Consider the following 15,601-nt stretch of genomic DNA (forward strand, 5'->3'; position numbering starts at 1 on the left):
CGAGCTTGATGGGGCGACGCGGAATGAAAAAGTTTTTCAGGAGTCGCGGCAATAGAGGCAGCGCAACTATAATGACATGTGAATAATCCTGCCCACTCTAAAGCGGTACTGAACTGCAGTGGAAACGCAAACCGAGCTGAGTCGTACCACGCAGTGGAAAAGTGCCATAAGTAAAGTGTTGGGTGCTTTGGGAATCCTCAAGGAGGCTTGTTTTTGGAAGTGCTTATGACTTTAGACACCATTGTAGATGACAGTACACAAAAGCCAACTGTGAGGGCCAAGGCAAAGGGATTCATAGAAGGCCTTTTGAAGAATGAGACAGTGCTCGCTGCTCAACTCTTCCTTCACATTGTTGAGCTTACATCCCCCTTTCAGAATACTTACAGACAAGGGGAATGGCTATCATCACAGCTCAACGCGTCAAAGCAGCTTTACAAAAAAGGGAAATAGTGTTTAGTAGGCTTGATAATAGAGTACTTGATTGTACTATTTAAAGACACCATAAACAGTTATGTATACAGCGGGTTGTAACGAACTCAGTCCACTGAAGGCGAGAGTAGTGAAGAACCCAAGTGCAGTTTATTTACAGTGTGATCCAAACATCCAAACAATAATCCGAGACTTGACTTGACATGAACAGACTAGACTCACCAACAGCGGGATAAATACATTCAATACACGACGACAGACAATGGCAACATGATGGCTACTTATAGGAAACAAGAGGGTCACATGACAAGAACAAACCAATGGGAAACAAGACACATGACTAAAACAACCAATCAGAACATGACACATACACAAGGCAGAGAGACATGAGGCAAGGGAAACATGACACAAACAGCATGAAACAATTACAAAATAAAAGACATGGAAACATGAACATGACAAAACCCAAACACCACATTACAGCTTGTCAGGACAGTGGCCCTCCACGAGCAGGATTGGACACCCCTGCCTTAAAGGAATAGTTCACCCCAACATGAAAGTTCTGACATCGTTTACTCGCCCTAATGTCATTCCAAATTGGGTGATTTTCTTTCTTACATGGAACACAAAATGAGGGAATTTTACCAGATTATTGGTGTAGCTGTTTTGCATACAATTACAGTAAATATTTGGCTGTAACACTCTGTAAAGCTATAATTTTTAAGTTTTAATTTCTATTTTTTTTTCAGTTCATTGTTTTTACTCTGTCGTTAGTTTTTAGTATATTTCAGTATTTTAGTGCTGCTAAAGTTAACCCAGATAGCATGCGGATGTGGGCCACTTAAGGCAATGATATGGCACTGCTTCATTAAAATAAATGTGGCCCAGATTTGGGCCAATTCTGGTTTATTTTATTTATTTATTTTCATGGCTGATGCTGCCTACCTATGGCTTGCTTGTGGCCCAAATCTGGCAAACAGGAGCGGACCGCCCAACTGCCATCATTCTTCTTAAATATATCAGTACAGTCTAGTGTGTGTGAGTGTTTAATTTTTCATTTATTTATACATTTTATAGAATAGTCTTTTTTAATGCAGGGAGGTTGTAAAGATTATTTTATACTATTAGCCAATATAAAATACAAAAAAATTAAATATAACCAATACTTTATAATGCAACAAAAACTAAAAATAGGTTGTTTTTTAAATTAGTTTTGGAGTTATGAAAATGTGTTTTAGTTTATTTTCTGTTTTTTAAGTTTTTTTTCTTTTAACAAAAATGTTGACATTTTGTGTTTGACAAAACACTGCATCAATGATGCCAAAGGACATTGGTTATTGTCTATCTCACGATGATCATGATGTAGCAAATTTGTACATGTGCATATTAAAATATCGCAAAGATTTTTCATAATTGGGATAACTATCCCTTTAACGGTTCAGACCATTTGACTCATGTTTTCGGAAATTACTACATTAACATTTTTTTCTCTGCTGAGAACTGACCTTGTACAGCACTTTAACAAGCCTCTCTCTCTGTCTCTCACTCTTGCTTGAAGCAAATTTCAGAGGTGCAATGTTCTAAATGTTCACAGATGGCTAACGCATGCTAAAAATCCCCGCCTCATGAACACAGTCATTGAATGAAATCAGTCATATGTGTGTATAATCTTGTGGCACTTATCTTAATTTTTTTTTAAATTTTTTTTTTTTACATTGTCCTGTTGAGCCAAATCATCATGTCCAAAACTGCAAATACATTAACTGTCTTTGTATCAGGAATGCAGGTGCAGGCTCACAGTCTGCCTCTCAGGAAACCATACAATCAAAAGCACTGAGGGAATGGATTGCACACTGTCAAAGACAGCTGTGTATTACGGTGATGTAAACAACTAAATTGCAGGTTCCTGAGTGACTGATGCAAATGGTGTGGAATTCTGTTATAATATGCAAAACAAAGGCTTGGAAAACTATAATAAAGCTGTCAGAACACTGCCTGGCAATTAGCATGACTATGGCATATGCCAACTTCTGGAATCTGATTTCACCCTTTGTTTGCAAGGCTACAAGAATGGGAATGTGATCCCCCCCTTGAAGGCAATTTCAGCCATTTCTTGTTTCTTTTTCTTGTTTTGTCTCCATTTTGATTTGGTTGTGTTATTCCTTGGTAATGGGGTGATGCTGAATGCATTCCCTCATGCACTTGGAAACCTGCGAGGGACCAAACATCCATTCATCTAACTGTGCTCCGTACTTTTGAAGTGTGAAGCCATTGGAAAGCCCTCAAATTGCCTTGGCAGACGGTGCCCCATAGTGACTCCTTTTGCTCCCAGCAGCTACAGAGGAATCAAACAGCTCATCATCCCTTGAACATAATAGTACTCAGAATCTGTTTTTTTCTTTCTTGCTTGCTATCATCTCTCGTTTCTTTTGTTCTGAAAGCATCAGAAATACTGTCGTAGACCTAAACCAAATTTAAATTGAGGAAAAACTGCTGTTAAGTCTCAATATGTCAGCTATCACATCGAGGCTGCAACCAATACTCTGACATCAGTAAAACAATGCATAGAATTTGTCAGGCATTTCCATTTTTTCCCCCCACATTATTCATGATGAAAAATGTTTTTTGAAAAGATTTTGCAATGCTCCATAATCCATTTGATCCATTATGAAAAATGTGTGACTAATGAGATACATAGAGTTGAGTTTAGAGTGTTGTTTTGCATTGGATTAAAACAAGCATAAACCATCATATAACAAGATCATATAATTTAACATGATATGACATGACAAATAATTATTCACTAATCACTAATAATTATTTTAATTTTACCCCACAGATTTCTCTGTAAATCTTTCTGCTGGCTACAAGTGACTGTCTTAATGAGTGAGTCATTGAGTCATTTACTGAACTGATTCATTCAAACACACTGATTCATTTAGAAACGCCAACGCCATTGCTGTGTGTTGCAACAGGTGAATCAACTTTTTGGAACAATTTTCATTGGCGGAGCAAAAATACAGAAAATATAACAGGGAATATTATTTTTAAAATGCAAGTTACTCAGTGTTAACTTCTTGATTATTGAACTGTTGTAATTTTGCAAAATAACATGCGCACAAGGCCGCTGATATTGTTTAAATATATTGACTCCTTGTTAAAAGAACTATTGTCCACTTGCAATCGAGCCTCAGTGATATTCAGTAGGCCTACAACAGCACTCTTGCTCATGTGACAGCGCTAAAGATAACATTGTTATGACATTACAGTGATTTAAAATGAAATATTCTCAAGTGATGACTATTTCAACATGATCATAAAAATGAGAGACAGCCAAGATGTTTTACAACATAATCCTTAATCTCATTTATCCCGGTTTATCAAATTCACCTCCATCCCAAATAAACTCTGAAATTGTCTGAGTGAATTGGCGAGTGTCATTCATTTGTGTCCAAACCTGGTCGAAATGCATAACAGATTACAGATTTGTGTGATTCATCCTGTCATCTTATCTTTGGCTCATAAAGAACTGAATCTCTCTCAATCCATAAAGCCCAGGCGTGGCTTATGACTCTTGAAATCATTTTCCACTCGTTCTCAGAAAGTTTTCATATTTTATCTTCTGTCGGAACGTTTAATGTGCCATTTCGCTCTCTGAGAGAGGAGTGCATGTAGTCATTTGCATGGTAATGTGTTCCAGGGGCCACGCTGGCAGGGTGAATGAGTGGGCGGCCCCGTGTTAGCTTCAGCACAGGGCTCTTCTCATCTCCTGTCAGGCAGGGAGAGAGAGGACACCAAACATCAGTTGTCATCATCTGAGATCAAGATTAGAGATCAGATGGCCACAGACTTGATTCAGCGACAGCTTTTTTTCTCAGTCTTTCTCTTTCATGTCTCCATCTGGGAATCCGCAGTCTGTTGTGACGACACATGGCTCTCTGATGTAATTATAGAACTGTCGCTTTGAACAGTCTGAACTTTATTCCATTCATCTCCCAGATCAGATTGTAAAGCTTCATCAAAACGGACATGCACCAAAAGACAAATGTTTAATAGAACTTTAACAGCAATGAACAAATCTTGAGATTCTTTCATATGTCTATGACTTGAACGATGCATTGTGTTGCTGTTACCGGGAACTCCCATTATGAAATCTTACCTAAGCAGGTAGGCTGAGGATATTCTGCAGTTATATCTTTACATACAGTATTCAGATCTAGCTTGTTCATAGCTCAGGGTCTTAAAACCCTCAAACACATTTTTAAAACATTGTTAAACAAAATTGCTCCTCTTCAAAACAAGTTTACACTATTAACATCTCAAAATTTTTTTAGGGTCTCATAATGGCTTTTCTGGAGTTCTAGACAGGCTGTCAGTCTGTGCATTGATGCAACCACTAATAATTCTTGCCATTTAATCCCACAAGTGACTCTTTCTATAAATTACATCATAACGCCGGTAGATGGTGATTTCTTCAAAAACATGGATTCATTTAAGAAAGTAACAAGTGGCTTCCTTTAAGAATAAGTCATTTAATCATTCACTTAACCAATTCGTTCAAAAACACTACTTCATTTAAGAAAGAAACAAGTGACTGCCTTTACGAATGAGTCATTGAATCAACCACTGAACCGATTCATTCAAAAACGCTGTTTAATTTAGGAACATAAAAATGATTCTCTTTATGAAGGAGTTATTGAATCAGTCACTTAAACGACTCGTCACTGCTGATTCATGTAGGAATTTAACATGATTCTTTTTATGAAAGAATTATTGAATCATCATCAAACCATTTGTTTAAAACGCTGATTAATTTTGGAGTAAAACAAGTGGCTGTTTTTATGAGTAGTCATTATTTCTTTTAAGAATAGTCTTTAGTGTTAATCTTAAAATTATTTTGGACAAATAGAAACAAATTGTAGCTGCATACAGTAATATTATAGAGCTATACAACGTATTTCTGTTTAGGAAGAACAATTGACACACTAAAGAGATCTTAAAAATATCTACATTCTTCAGTCAACCTGTCACAATCTGACACAGGTCTGATTGCAAAGCATCTATAAAGGATCAGTCTGAAACATAAACTCTTTAGCCATTGCAGTGAAGGCAGATAGCTCTCTGTTATTACACTGGTATTGAGACTCAGTCTTTATTGATTCTCTCTTGAAAAAAGTCTCGTTTGTCGCATTGAACCACCAACTCCATGACAGACAGCACTGCTGGAAAATTGAAACCGTGTATTGCACTGTGTTTCTGTATGTGATGCCTTGTCACTTTCAATGTCGTGGTTTCATTATCCTCTGTCACATCTTAAGGTATCTTCTTCAGACGTGCACCCTCGTAAACTGCTGAATGTGAAATTAGACTCCATTCGTCAGTTGGCACCATAAACATTTTATTTAGCTTTGGCTTTGATTCCAAGATGTGCTGCAGCGCTCAGAGTCGAGGTCTGATCATAAATCTGCTCAGCGCACGCTGCAACTGCATTTTATGACAGGCCTGTCTCACAATCTCAATATTTTCTAAGAATGACCTTATTGGTCAATAAAGGAGCCCACACAGGCTACGACCTTCTTTCACATGACCTCTCTATTCCTGTACAGGCTTGTTTTACTCAGTCATGACCACACTGTTACTGCAGGAGAGACTTTTGAGACTGATCATCTCTATTGTTCCTTTAATATGCTACTTTGAGCTTTATCGTTTGTGAATAAAGCAGACTGGCTTCAAATGAGTGATTTTGTACTCGAATTAGAAGCTGTTACTGCCATTTAGATATTTTTTTTTTACTGAATTATTTACAGATAAGTAAGGGATAATGTACAGGCATTTTTTCATTATGCAGAATAAACCTAGCAGGGTTTAAATTATTGTATTATCTTTCTAGTATATTTAAGGAAAATTGTCAAAATACATTGTCAGAAAATCTGCTTTTCAAGTTAATTTATCTTCAAACATTTTTAGGTGTTTTTGCAGGAAAACAAGTGCAGTGCGGCAACCATTTTGAGTTGTACAGTCAGTTATTCTAACTTGCATTGATATGAAAAGAGAGATGGTGGAGGGATACTAAAGACATGAAAGTAGCACCAGTATGTTGTATGCATAATATAGTTTATATGCTGAAATATAACGTTTAGCAGTCATACAAACATGTTTGACTGCTCAGTTGTGGAATTGACCAATCAGAATCAAGTATTCTAGAGCACCATTCAGCAAGGTGAATCTGTGCCGTCTGTGATATTATTGCACAATGCACAAACTTCAGCTAAACTTGCAATTCAGCTGTGCTGTTTCTAAGCAACTTCTCCCAGTTTTGGTGAATGGATTCAGTGTTTATAAAAACAAGATTCCTGACTTTTATCTCCAGAGTGGTTGAGAATAATAAGGAAACAATGTGATTCCGTTCCAGCATTGTGTTATGCCACAGTCAGCAATAGCAGAGATATTGTGGTATTTCCTGAAATGAGATTTGAGCATCTCCGATCACGAAAAACAATCCACCCATGGAAAATGGAAGTAATACAGGTTTGAAAACTCTCTCTGAGAGGAGACAGTATAGTATTTATTTGCTGTCTCTATGTGAGAGAATCTTTCTCAGATCTTAAATGACCCCTGCAATGCTGTAGCTGACTGCACCAGATTTTAAATCCATACCTCAGTGTGAAAGGAAGATAGTAAAGGCTCTTTCATGCCCTTGTGCTTCTGTTTTTGCTGTTACGGGCCTTTGGATCTGCTGAGTCACATCCTCCCAAAGTTAATTAAGTTTTCATTAACTGTGCATTATAAGATCAAACTGGACCTTTTTTTATTAATCTAGTGAATTACTCCATATTCTCTCACTTGTCAATGGGGTGGTTGCAGCAGTGGATAAATATGTGATCTGGTAACCCAAAGATCCTAGGTTCAAACCCTGAAACCTATGATCCGTAAACTAGAGGTTTTTTTTCCCCCCTATGAGGCACTTAATAGGCACTTTATGTGGTATACCTGTATACTCATGTGCTTCAAATTGCTTTAGATTTGAAGTGTTAAGGATGGAAATGTTTTTAGTGGATAGAACAGGTGGGGTAAGCAGTATTGACTATTTTCTTGAGGTTTAAAACATAGTGAAGCATATCAGCCAGGGCTGCTTTTCCACAAGATGCACTGAGCACTAACAGGCTCCCTCGATGAATGACAGCTGCAGGATGTGGAAGTTCTCTAGCCAGACTCTTAAAGGGACAGTTCATCCAAAAATTAAAAATATAATACCTGCTGAGAAGTTTAAGACGTTGACAGATTTCACAACCAAATATCACAGAAAACTAAAAGAAAACATACATTTGTGAGTATGTGTAGTTGCATTACAGTACATGATCAAATGTAAGATATATATGGAATAAGTTACTGCTTCGTTTAAGACTAGCACCTATGCTCTGTTCTTTTAAGCAAAATTTGAGGTCACATGTACTCACGTTAGTGTTTGGTCCAATAGACTAACTAAAGGAGGGGTTTTCTTGTTTATTTTATGTTATTGAACTTGTCTGTTATTGATTGTATGTCATGTTATGGTGTTATTGTTGATAATTTTACCTAATGTTGAGCTCAAAGTAGATTCTTCAGCATTTCACTTTCTGTGTTCCTCTTTAGAAAGAACATCATACAGGTTTAAATGGTTGATGGCCTCTTTTTCTGTCTGACTAATTCTCACTCCTGTATGACCCTACAGCACTGGCTTATTTGCCATCAGAGCTGAAGGGTCGCACAAAAACTGTAATTATTGAATGTATATGTCAGCATTAGTTTCCCGGCCAGCTGAGGTCAGTGCCACACTGAATACTCTTCACTGCGACGTTGTTGTGGGGAAAAAGACTGATGTGCCTCTTTTAATTTGTTGGATACGCTGATGCACTGATTGATAGAGGCAAACAAAGGTCAGAAGTGATTGCCGGGGACTATCAATAAATGCATTAAAATGGGCATGGATGTGAGATTTCTACAGTGGTAAAAGGACTTACAATAATTCTGGCAGCCTTCGCTAAGTGAGAGGATTAATGGTAAATGGAAGCTTGCACGGGGAGCTGCTGAGCCCATGGGAGAAGGATTAGAGAAGTACAGACTGCATGCCAATGAGCCGAATCATCTGGAGGGTTGCAGCAAAGCATGATGAACTAACCAAGCCAGACACATACCAGCTGAGATCACGTTCATGGGCATACCTATGCCAATGAAAGCAAACAGGGGCTATTGACTGTGATGAAATTTTGGAATTGCATGGTGAAACGTTTCGCCTTTTTTTTTTTTTTTTAATCATACAGGCCATTATGTCAGAGTGACACGTAGTGACACTTTTTTTTTTTTGCAATGTGCACAAGCAGAAAACATTGAACTCACACGTGCTCAGGGTGTGCTAGCGATAAGATCAGTCAGCAGTGTGGTCATTCTTGAAGTGAACTTTTGTCTGAATGGTGATTAGATTCACTGTTTTGGATCGCCATATTTAATTGGAGAATGCAAGTACAGAATGACACGGCCAGTGTGAGACTGTCAACAGTCACTAGCTTGTGCAGCAACAGCCTCCCCTGGGACTATTTAGGGGGCGCTGTAGGCTAACTTGTAAAAAAAATTACAACCCTAATGTCGAGGAGGATTTTGGAGCAGTGGGCAGCCATTTAAAAAAAAAATTTTTTTTTAAAATAATATATACAGATTTATTCAATAATGTGTAGGCTTACATATATATATATATATATATAAATAAATAAATAAATATATATATATATATTTTTTTTAATGGATTACCACAGCTTAAATACATGGAGCACTAAAAGATTTTTATAATTTGTACTGCTTCTTTGCTTTTGCTTCATCTACAATTGCCAAATCATGGGTGTCCAAACTCGGTCCTGGAGGGCCACTGTCCTGCAGAGTTTAGCTCCAGCTTGCCTCAACACACCTGCCTGGAAGTGTCTAGTATAGGGGTGGCCAGCGTTGGTACTGGAGAGCCACATCCTGCAGAGCTCAGCTCCAACCCTAATCAAACCCACCTGAACCTATTAATCAAGGTCTAAGGGTGACTAGCCCTGTGTTCCATTCGGAAGGGCTCATCCCTATGCCCTAATCCCTTCAAAGGGTTTACCCTCCGGAGTGAGAGCTTCGAAGGGATGAAGGGTGTAGGGGTAAAAAAACCTCTTTTTTTTCTTCACTTCTGCGTCACCTTAACGAGACGATCAAGGAGGCACCTTCGTCCCACATTTTGTACACTGGTTGACCATCCAAAAAACACACTCAGAACGATGAGTAGATTGTGCAAGCTGCGCCTTTTGTTTAGCATTAGTTTATTTATTTATTTTTGGTTTATTGCATCAAGGCCAATGGATATTACTTCATAAGCAATTGGCTTTAAATGGATACATTTTGCCTATGCATAATTAATGCCATGCAGTTCTAAATTATGCCATACAACTTATATGCCAAATACGCATAAATACGCCAAACAACTTCCCTGTGCAAAGGATCATGGGGGCCTGAAGTGTCCATCAGTTGTACCCTTTGAAATCCTTCATTCTGAAAGGCAGGTGAGTTTTTGTTAAGTTTGGAGCAAAACTCTGCAGGACTGTGGCTCTCCAGGAAAAATGTTGGCCACCCCTAGGCTGCCTTCCAGTCTTTTTTTTATGCCCATTCACTCGCAAACTTCCCTCCGTCTCGTTTACTCGGATGTACGTCATTGATTACGTTGCATGAGTGCCCACTTCTGGCGGAACCCTTGGAATGGGCTGAACTGGAACGTCCTAAGCCAGTGTTCCCCAGCACTGCACATTTTGTGTGTCTCCCTAATCAAACACACCCGATTCAACTCATTATCTCATTAAAAGAAACCCCAGGACCTGAAATAGGTGTGTCAGATAAGGGAGACATACAAAATGTGCAGTGTAGGGGGGCGCCCAGGACCAGGGTTGAGAAACACTGTCCTAAGCCCTTGATCACTTAGACTCAGCTATGGAGTTGGTTTATTGTTTACATTTTTTCCCTTATGAATTTGTTTGGTGCAGCATTCTATATGTATATAGGTATGTTTGGGCTGTTATAAATGTTAAAAAAATAATTTACCGTATTGGCCCGAATATAAGACGACCCTGATTATAAGACGACCCCCCTTTTTCCAGATGTACCTTTTGGAAAAAGGCTTTTTAAAAACCAAATCTTGTTTTTTCTCAGTAAAACACATTTTGTCTTCAATTATTTTCATATTGCATATTTTTCCTATTTTAATTTTTGTTTTGAAAGTATAGTAAAAACTGGTAATATGTACCAACAATCACATTAAAAAAATATACACTTTTTGATATACCACTAAAAAAATAAAACAGGTAGCCCATCTGAATTAGGACATTAGGCTATCCATCTAATGAATATAAGACGGCCCTGATTATAAGACGACCCCCCCTTTTTCCAGATGTACCTTTTGGAAAAAGGCTTTTTAAAAACCAAATCTTGTTTTTTCTCAGTTAAACACATTTTGTCTTCAATTATTTTCATATTGCATATTTTTCCTATTTTAATTTTTGTTTTGAAAGTATGGTAAAAACTGGTAAAATGTACCAACAATCACATTTTAAAAATATACACTTTTTGATATACCATTAAAAAAATAAAAAACAGGTAGCCCATCTGAATTAGGACATTTAGGCTATCCATCTAATAGTAGCCTACCAAAATCTTATTAAGAGTAGAAGTTAAATCTTACTGTAGTCTTCAAATCTGGGTACTGTCTTACGTTTTAAAATCACAAAGGGAGTTTGGTGCCATCAGGCTAACGCGACAGTCACGACTCATGCAGCTTTAAGGTTTTCTGCTTCTTTTGTTTTTACTTGCGCTCTTTACAACACGCATTACATTACGTATTTCATGGCACACTCGTTTTATGCGTATTTGGCGCCACCTAGTGTTGTGGGTGTATTATTTACATGTCAAAGTCTAGACCCTGAATATAAGACGACCGCGTTTTTTCAGATGTATTTCCAAGAAAAAAACATCGTCTTATATTCGGGACAATACGGTATATATTATAGAGTTGTTTAGGGTGGGGATAAATTAAACTCGATCTGCGATGACGTCACAATCGTGTTGCATTTTGGTCTATGGAGCGGCCTGAAGTGTGCATATGAAGCAGACTCGCTCCCTCGGTCAAAATCGAGGGGTCGAGGGTCTGTCCATATAAACTTCCCTCGTCCACTTCAGGAAGTGGAACGCACTTCAAAATGGCAGCGGGGATTCCCCCGAGGGGACGTGCTTAGGGAAGTTCGCAAGTGCTGTCTAAAAGTGGAGTGGAACGCAGCCCTGGTCTAGCATGCCTAGTAAGACCTTGATTAGCTGGTTCAGGTGTGTTTAATTGGGGTTGGAACTAAACTCTGATTTGACATTTGAAGATAAAGCAAAAGCAGAGGAGCTGTACAAAATGTTAAGGTTATAACTGCATCTGTCCGACAAAAAAAAGTTGATTGATTTTTTAAATATTTATTTTCAAAGCTTTCAGTGTACTCTCATTATAAAAAGAACTTTATTATTAATTGGTTCTAACAAATAAGTTTTTTTTCTCAAAACTAACCAAAATGATAAATTATTTGTTTATAATCTCTGCACAGGAGAGACTTGGTATTATTTCCAAACAAAAGGAAATACATCAGTATCGGCATCGGCTATCGGCCAAAATGGCCAAAAAAATAACTGTTAATTTGAATACATTTTGAAATACAATTTATTCCTGTGATGGCAAAGCTGAATTGTCAGCAGCAATTACCCCAGTCTTCAGTGTCACATGATTCTTCACAAATCATTCTAATATGCTGATTTGCTGCTCAAGAAACATATCTTATTATTAATGTTGAAAACAGCTGTGCTGCGTAATTTTTTTATGGAAACCGTGATACTTTTTTCAGTATTCTTTAATAAATTGAAAATTCAGAAGGACAGTATTTTTTTTTTTAAATAGGCATTTTTGTAGCAATATAAAAGTCTTTACCATCACTTTTGATTCATTTAATGCATCCATGCTGAATAAAAGTATATACTTATTTAAAAAATCTTACTGATCCCAAACTTGATAAATGCAGTCCTGCTTCTCATGAAATAAAAAAAATCTCATAAATTAGATTTCATGATGATCGAGTTTGTAATCATTCTTAATGACACACAATGACAGCTATTTTGCGATTTATGGCTATTGTAAGAGAAAAATACTCAGTGTGTTTTTCTGGAAGAGCTGCAGAAACACTATCAGTGTGATGCGAGTCTGCAGACGTATGCAGTATGTGTGAAAAAGGTCTTTGATTGCTATCCTATGCTTGGCACTTGGTCCAAATGGAATGCCAGCACTGGCTTTATTTTTTATGAGCTATGTTCTTTTTGCCCAGAGCAATTCAAGAAAAGCAATAACAGCTCAGAGAGTCTCATGGCCTCATGTTATCTGATATAAATGACAGGGCAATTATTCCATCAGTGAAGTTATAACAGTGCTTTATGTATAGGCGGTTGTTGCTGTATAATGTAAACTTGACCATAATAAAATATCAAGCACATATATGCTAGGATGATATCAGTGTGTGTGCTAATTCTGATCCGTCTTTCATTCGTTCTCTCCAGCTGTGCAATCTCTGAACAGCCTGAACGACCAGATCGCTCACTTCATGGTGAACAGACCCAATGCCATGAGCCACAAAGAGGACACTTTTCTGCCCACCGAGAGGGATACTTTGAGCCAATCCATGGCTCTAATGAGACACCTGCTCATGGATGCACAGGTAAAAAAACATCTTAAATCAGTTAGGGTTGTGAGCCATTGAGAACTGAATGTCTTTTAAACTCCATTGCCATTGCTGAATTTTGAATTTGAACTAACCAATTAACTAAACTAACTGTGCTCTTTAATTTACAAATGTTTAATATATTAGATACATTATTACAGTATATAATGTATTCGATTAGATTATCTATCTATTGATTATACAATATAAAAATATTGATTGCATATATATATATATATATATATATATATATATATAGAGAGAGAGAGAGAGAGAGAGACAGTATTAAGCTTTAGAGAATATGTCTAATCGATTGGGGAAACATTCAGCATTGTAAGTATTCTACATATCGCAATAAAGATTAGCATAATATTCAAAATTATTGATGCAATAATTATACATTATACATAATTATACATAATTAAACAAAATGACAAAAATTGTGTTTAAATAATTACATTCCTGCTGAAATTCCTTGTTGAATATATTTGAATCCCTCATTTAATTCAGATTCCAATTCTACATCCTGTGTGGCCAATTCCATTGAAATTCACACCTAATAAACTGACAGGGAGGTGATAATATGTTACATTTATCATCATTTATCATATAAGGATAGTAATTTTACAACAGCAATTCGAACAAAAACTGCAATCAATTAACACTGAGGAATTAATTATATACCTGTATGACGCCTCTGCAGCCCTCTCGTTTCTGAAGGAGCTGAAAAATGATTGTTATTCATGAGGAAGACGAGACTCAAAGGGAACATCAGCAGTTGAGCTTGTGATGACTCATTCCTAATTATTTTCAATGGTTACATCATGAAGAAATTTCAACACATTAATCAAGGAGCTTTAGCCTTAGGCAGACCACTGTGGCATGCCACTTTACTCCTGATTGCATCTATGTTGCACAGGCTTCAATAAGTCTGGACAACACATCTACACCCCCGGATCCATTAATGACCCTGTCCATAGAGATGCTGTCCACACTCACTCTAAAAACACTGTAATCACTGAAAGATTTCAACTGGTGTATGCCCAGAGGTGACTGCAATATTTCTAGTGATGTTCCCCCATCATCTGTGTCACAAAAAAGACAAAAACATCTCTTGTGAACCAACCTGCTGTTGAGCTCTTTCCCTCAATGGAAGCATATATACTACTGTTCAATAGTTTGGGGTATGCACGATTTATCTTTTTGAAAGAAATGAATGCTTTTAATAGTATTTAGCAAAGATGGGTTAAATTAATCAAAAGTGACCAAGATTTTTTGTAACATTATAAATGTCTTTACTATTTCATATATTTCAAATAAATGCTGTTTTGCTCTTTTGAACCTTCTATTTATCAAAGAATCCTGAGAAAACAATTTATCACAGTTTCCACAAAAAAATTAATCAGAAATGCTGAAAGCACCAAATCAGCATATGATGATCAGAATGATTTCTGAATTAAATTCAGCTTTGCTATCAGGGGGAAAAATACATTTTAAAATGTATTCAAATAAAAATGGATAAGTAATAAGAGTTATAATAAAATAATAAATAAAAAAAATGTAATAATAATTTTAAGTTGTAATAATATTTCACAATATTAATAAAAGAGACTTCTTTCAGAAACATTAAAAAATCTTACCCACCCTAAACTTGAACAGTATGTCTTAAAGTGATTATCCACCCTTATTAATCAAACATCTTTATTTGTTTTGTGTGTTTGTTTACAGAAGAAAAAAAAAAAAATTTGGGTGAACTATCTCTACTGGCTGTTGCAGTACCACTAATGTCCTCAAGGTGATCCTCTATGAGGTGATGTGTGTTTAAAAGTAAAGTGTGTCATTTATTCTCAAACAAACAGTAGTTTCGTTTGGTGCCACTAATGGTTAGAATTCACACGTTTCTAGTAATCTATTTAAGTGCTTCCCTTATCTGTATTCATTTTGCTTAGTGCTGAAGATGTTTTGACAATGCTTTTGGGGTCACAATGAGGTTCGTGCATACAGGGTCAAGGGAAGTCGATGTCGAGAAGGACCAAAGCATTTTTAAATGTCATAATTTGAATAACTGAATGTCACTTTGTTGAAAGAGGCGCATGAATAATTTACTGCCCCCCGTTTCTCTGACACCCGTGATTCAAATGAACCATTCAAAAATCATTAGTACACTCTCCTTTTTTGACAATGGATACTGCATTTAACTGGAATCACATTTTCTGACCTGGAAAACAGTGAAAAGACTAATCAAAGGAAGCGCTTGCTTGTGTGACTAGTCTGGGACTAAACATTTTATGTGCCTCAGGATTTTGGTAAAAAGTATCCACTACCTGATTTCGTTGTTGTTGTTGATGGAAACTAGTCTCCCTGTGCTGATCCACTTCATTGTTTCC

General features: G+C 36.9%; 1 protein-coding gene across 1 annotated transcript in view; it reads left to right on the top strand.

Moving 5' to 3' along the window:
- The window catches only part of LOC107749453 (kazrin-like), a 146,848-nt gene that overhangs the window by 20,768 nt on the left and 110,479 nt on the right, over positions 1 to 15,601 (top strand). Inside the window, exon 2 of the mRNA XM_016564616.1 lies at positions 13,054 to 13,211. Within this exon, the coding sequence (XP_016420102.1) occupies positions 13,054 to 13,211 (158 nt within the window). The remainder of the gene's footprint in view (positions 1 to 13,053; positions 13,212 to 15,601) is intronic.

Source organism: Sinocyclocheilus rhinocerous, unplaced genomic scaffold (assembly GCF_001515625.1).
Source record: "Sinocyclocheilus rhinocerous isolate Xijiao unplaced genomic scaffold, SAMN03320098_v1.1 scaffold889, whole genome shotgun sequence".
Taxonomy (NCBI): domain Eukaryota; kingdom Metazoa; phylum Chordata; class Actinopteri; order Cypriniformes; family Cyprinidae; genus Sinocyclocheilus; species Sinocyclocheilus rhinocerous.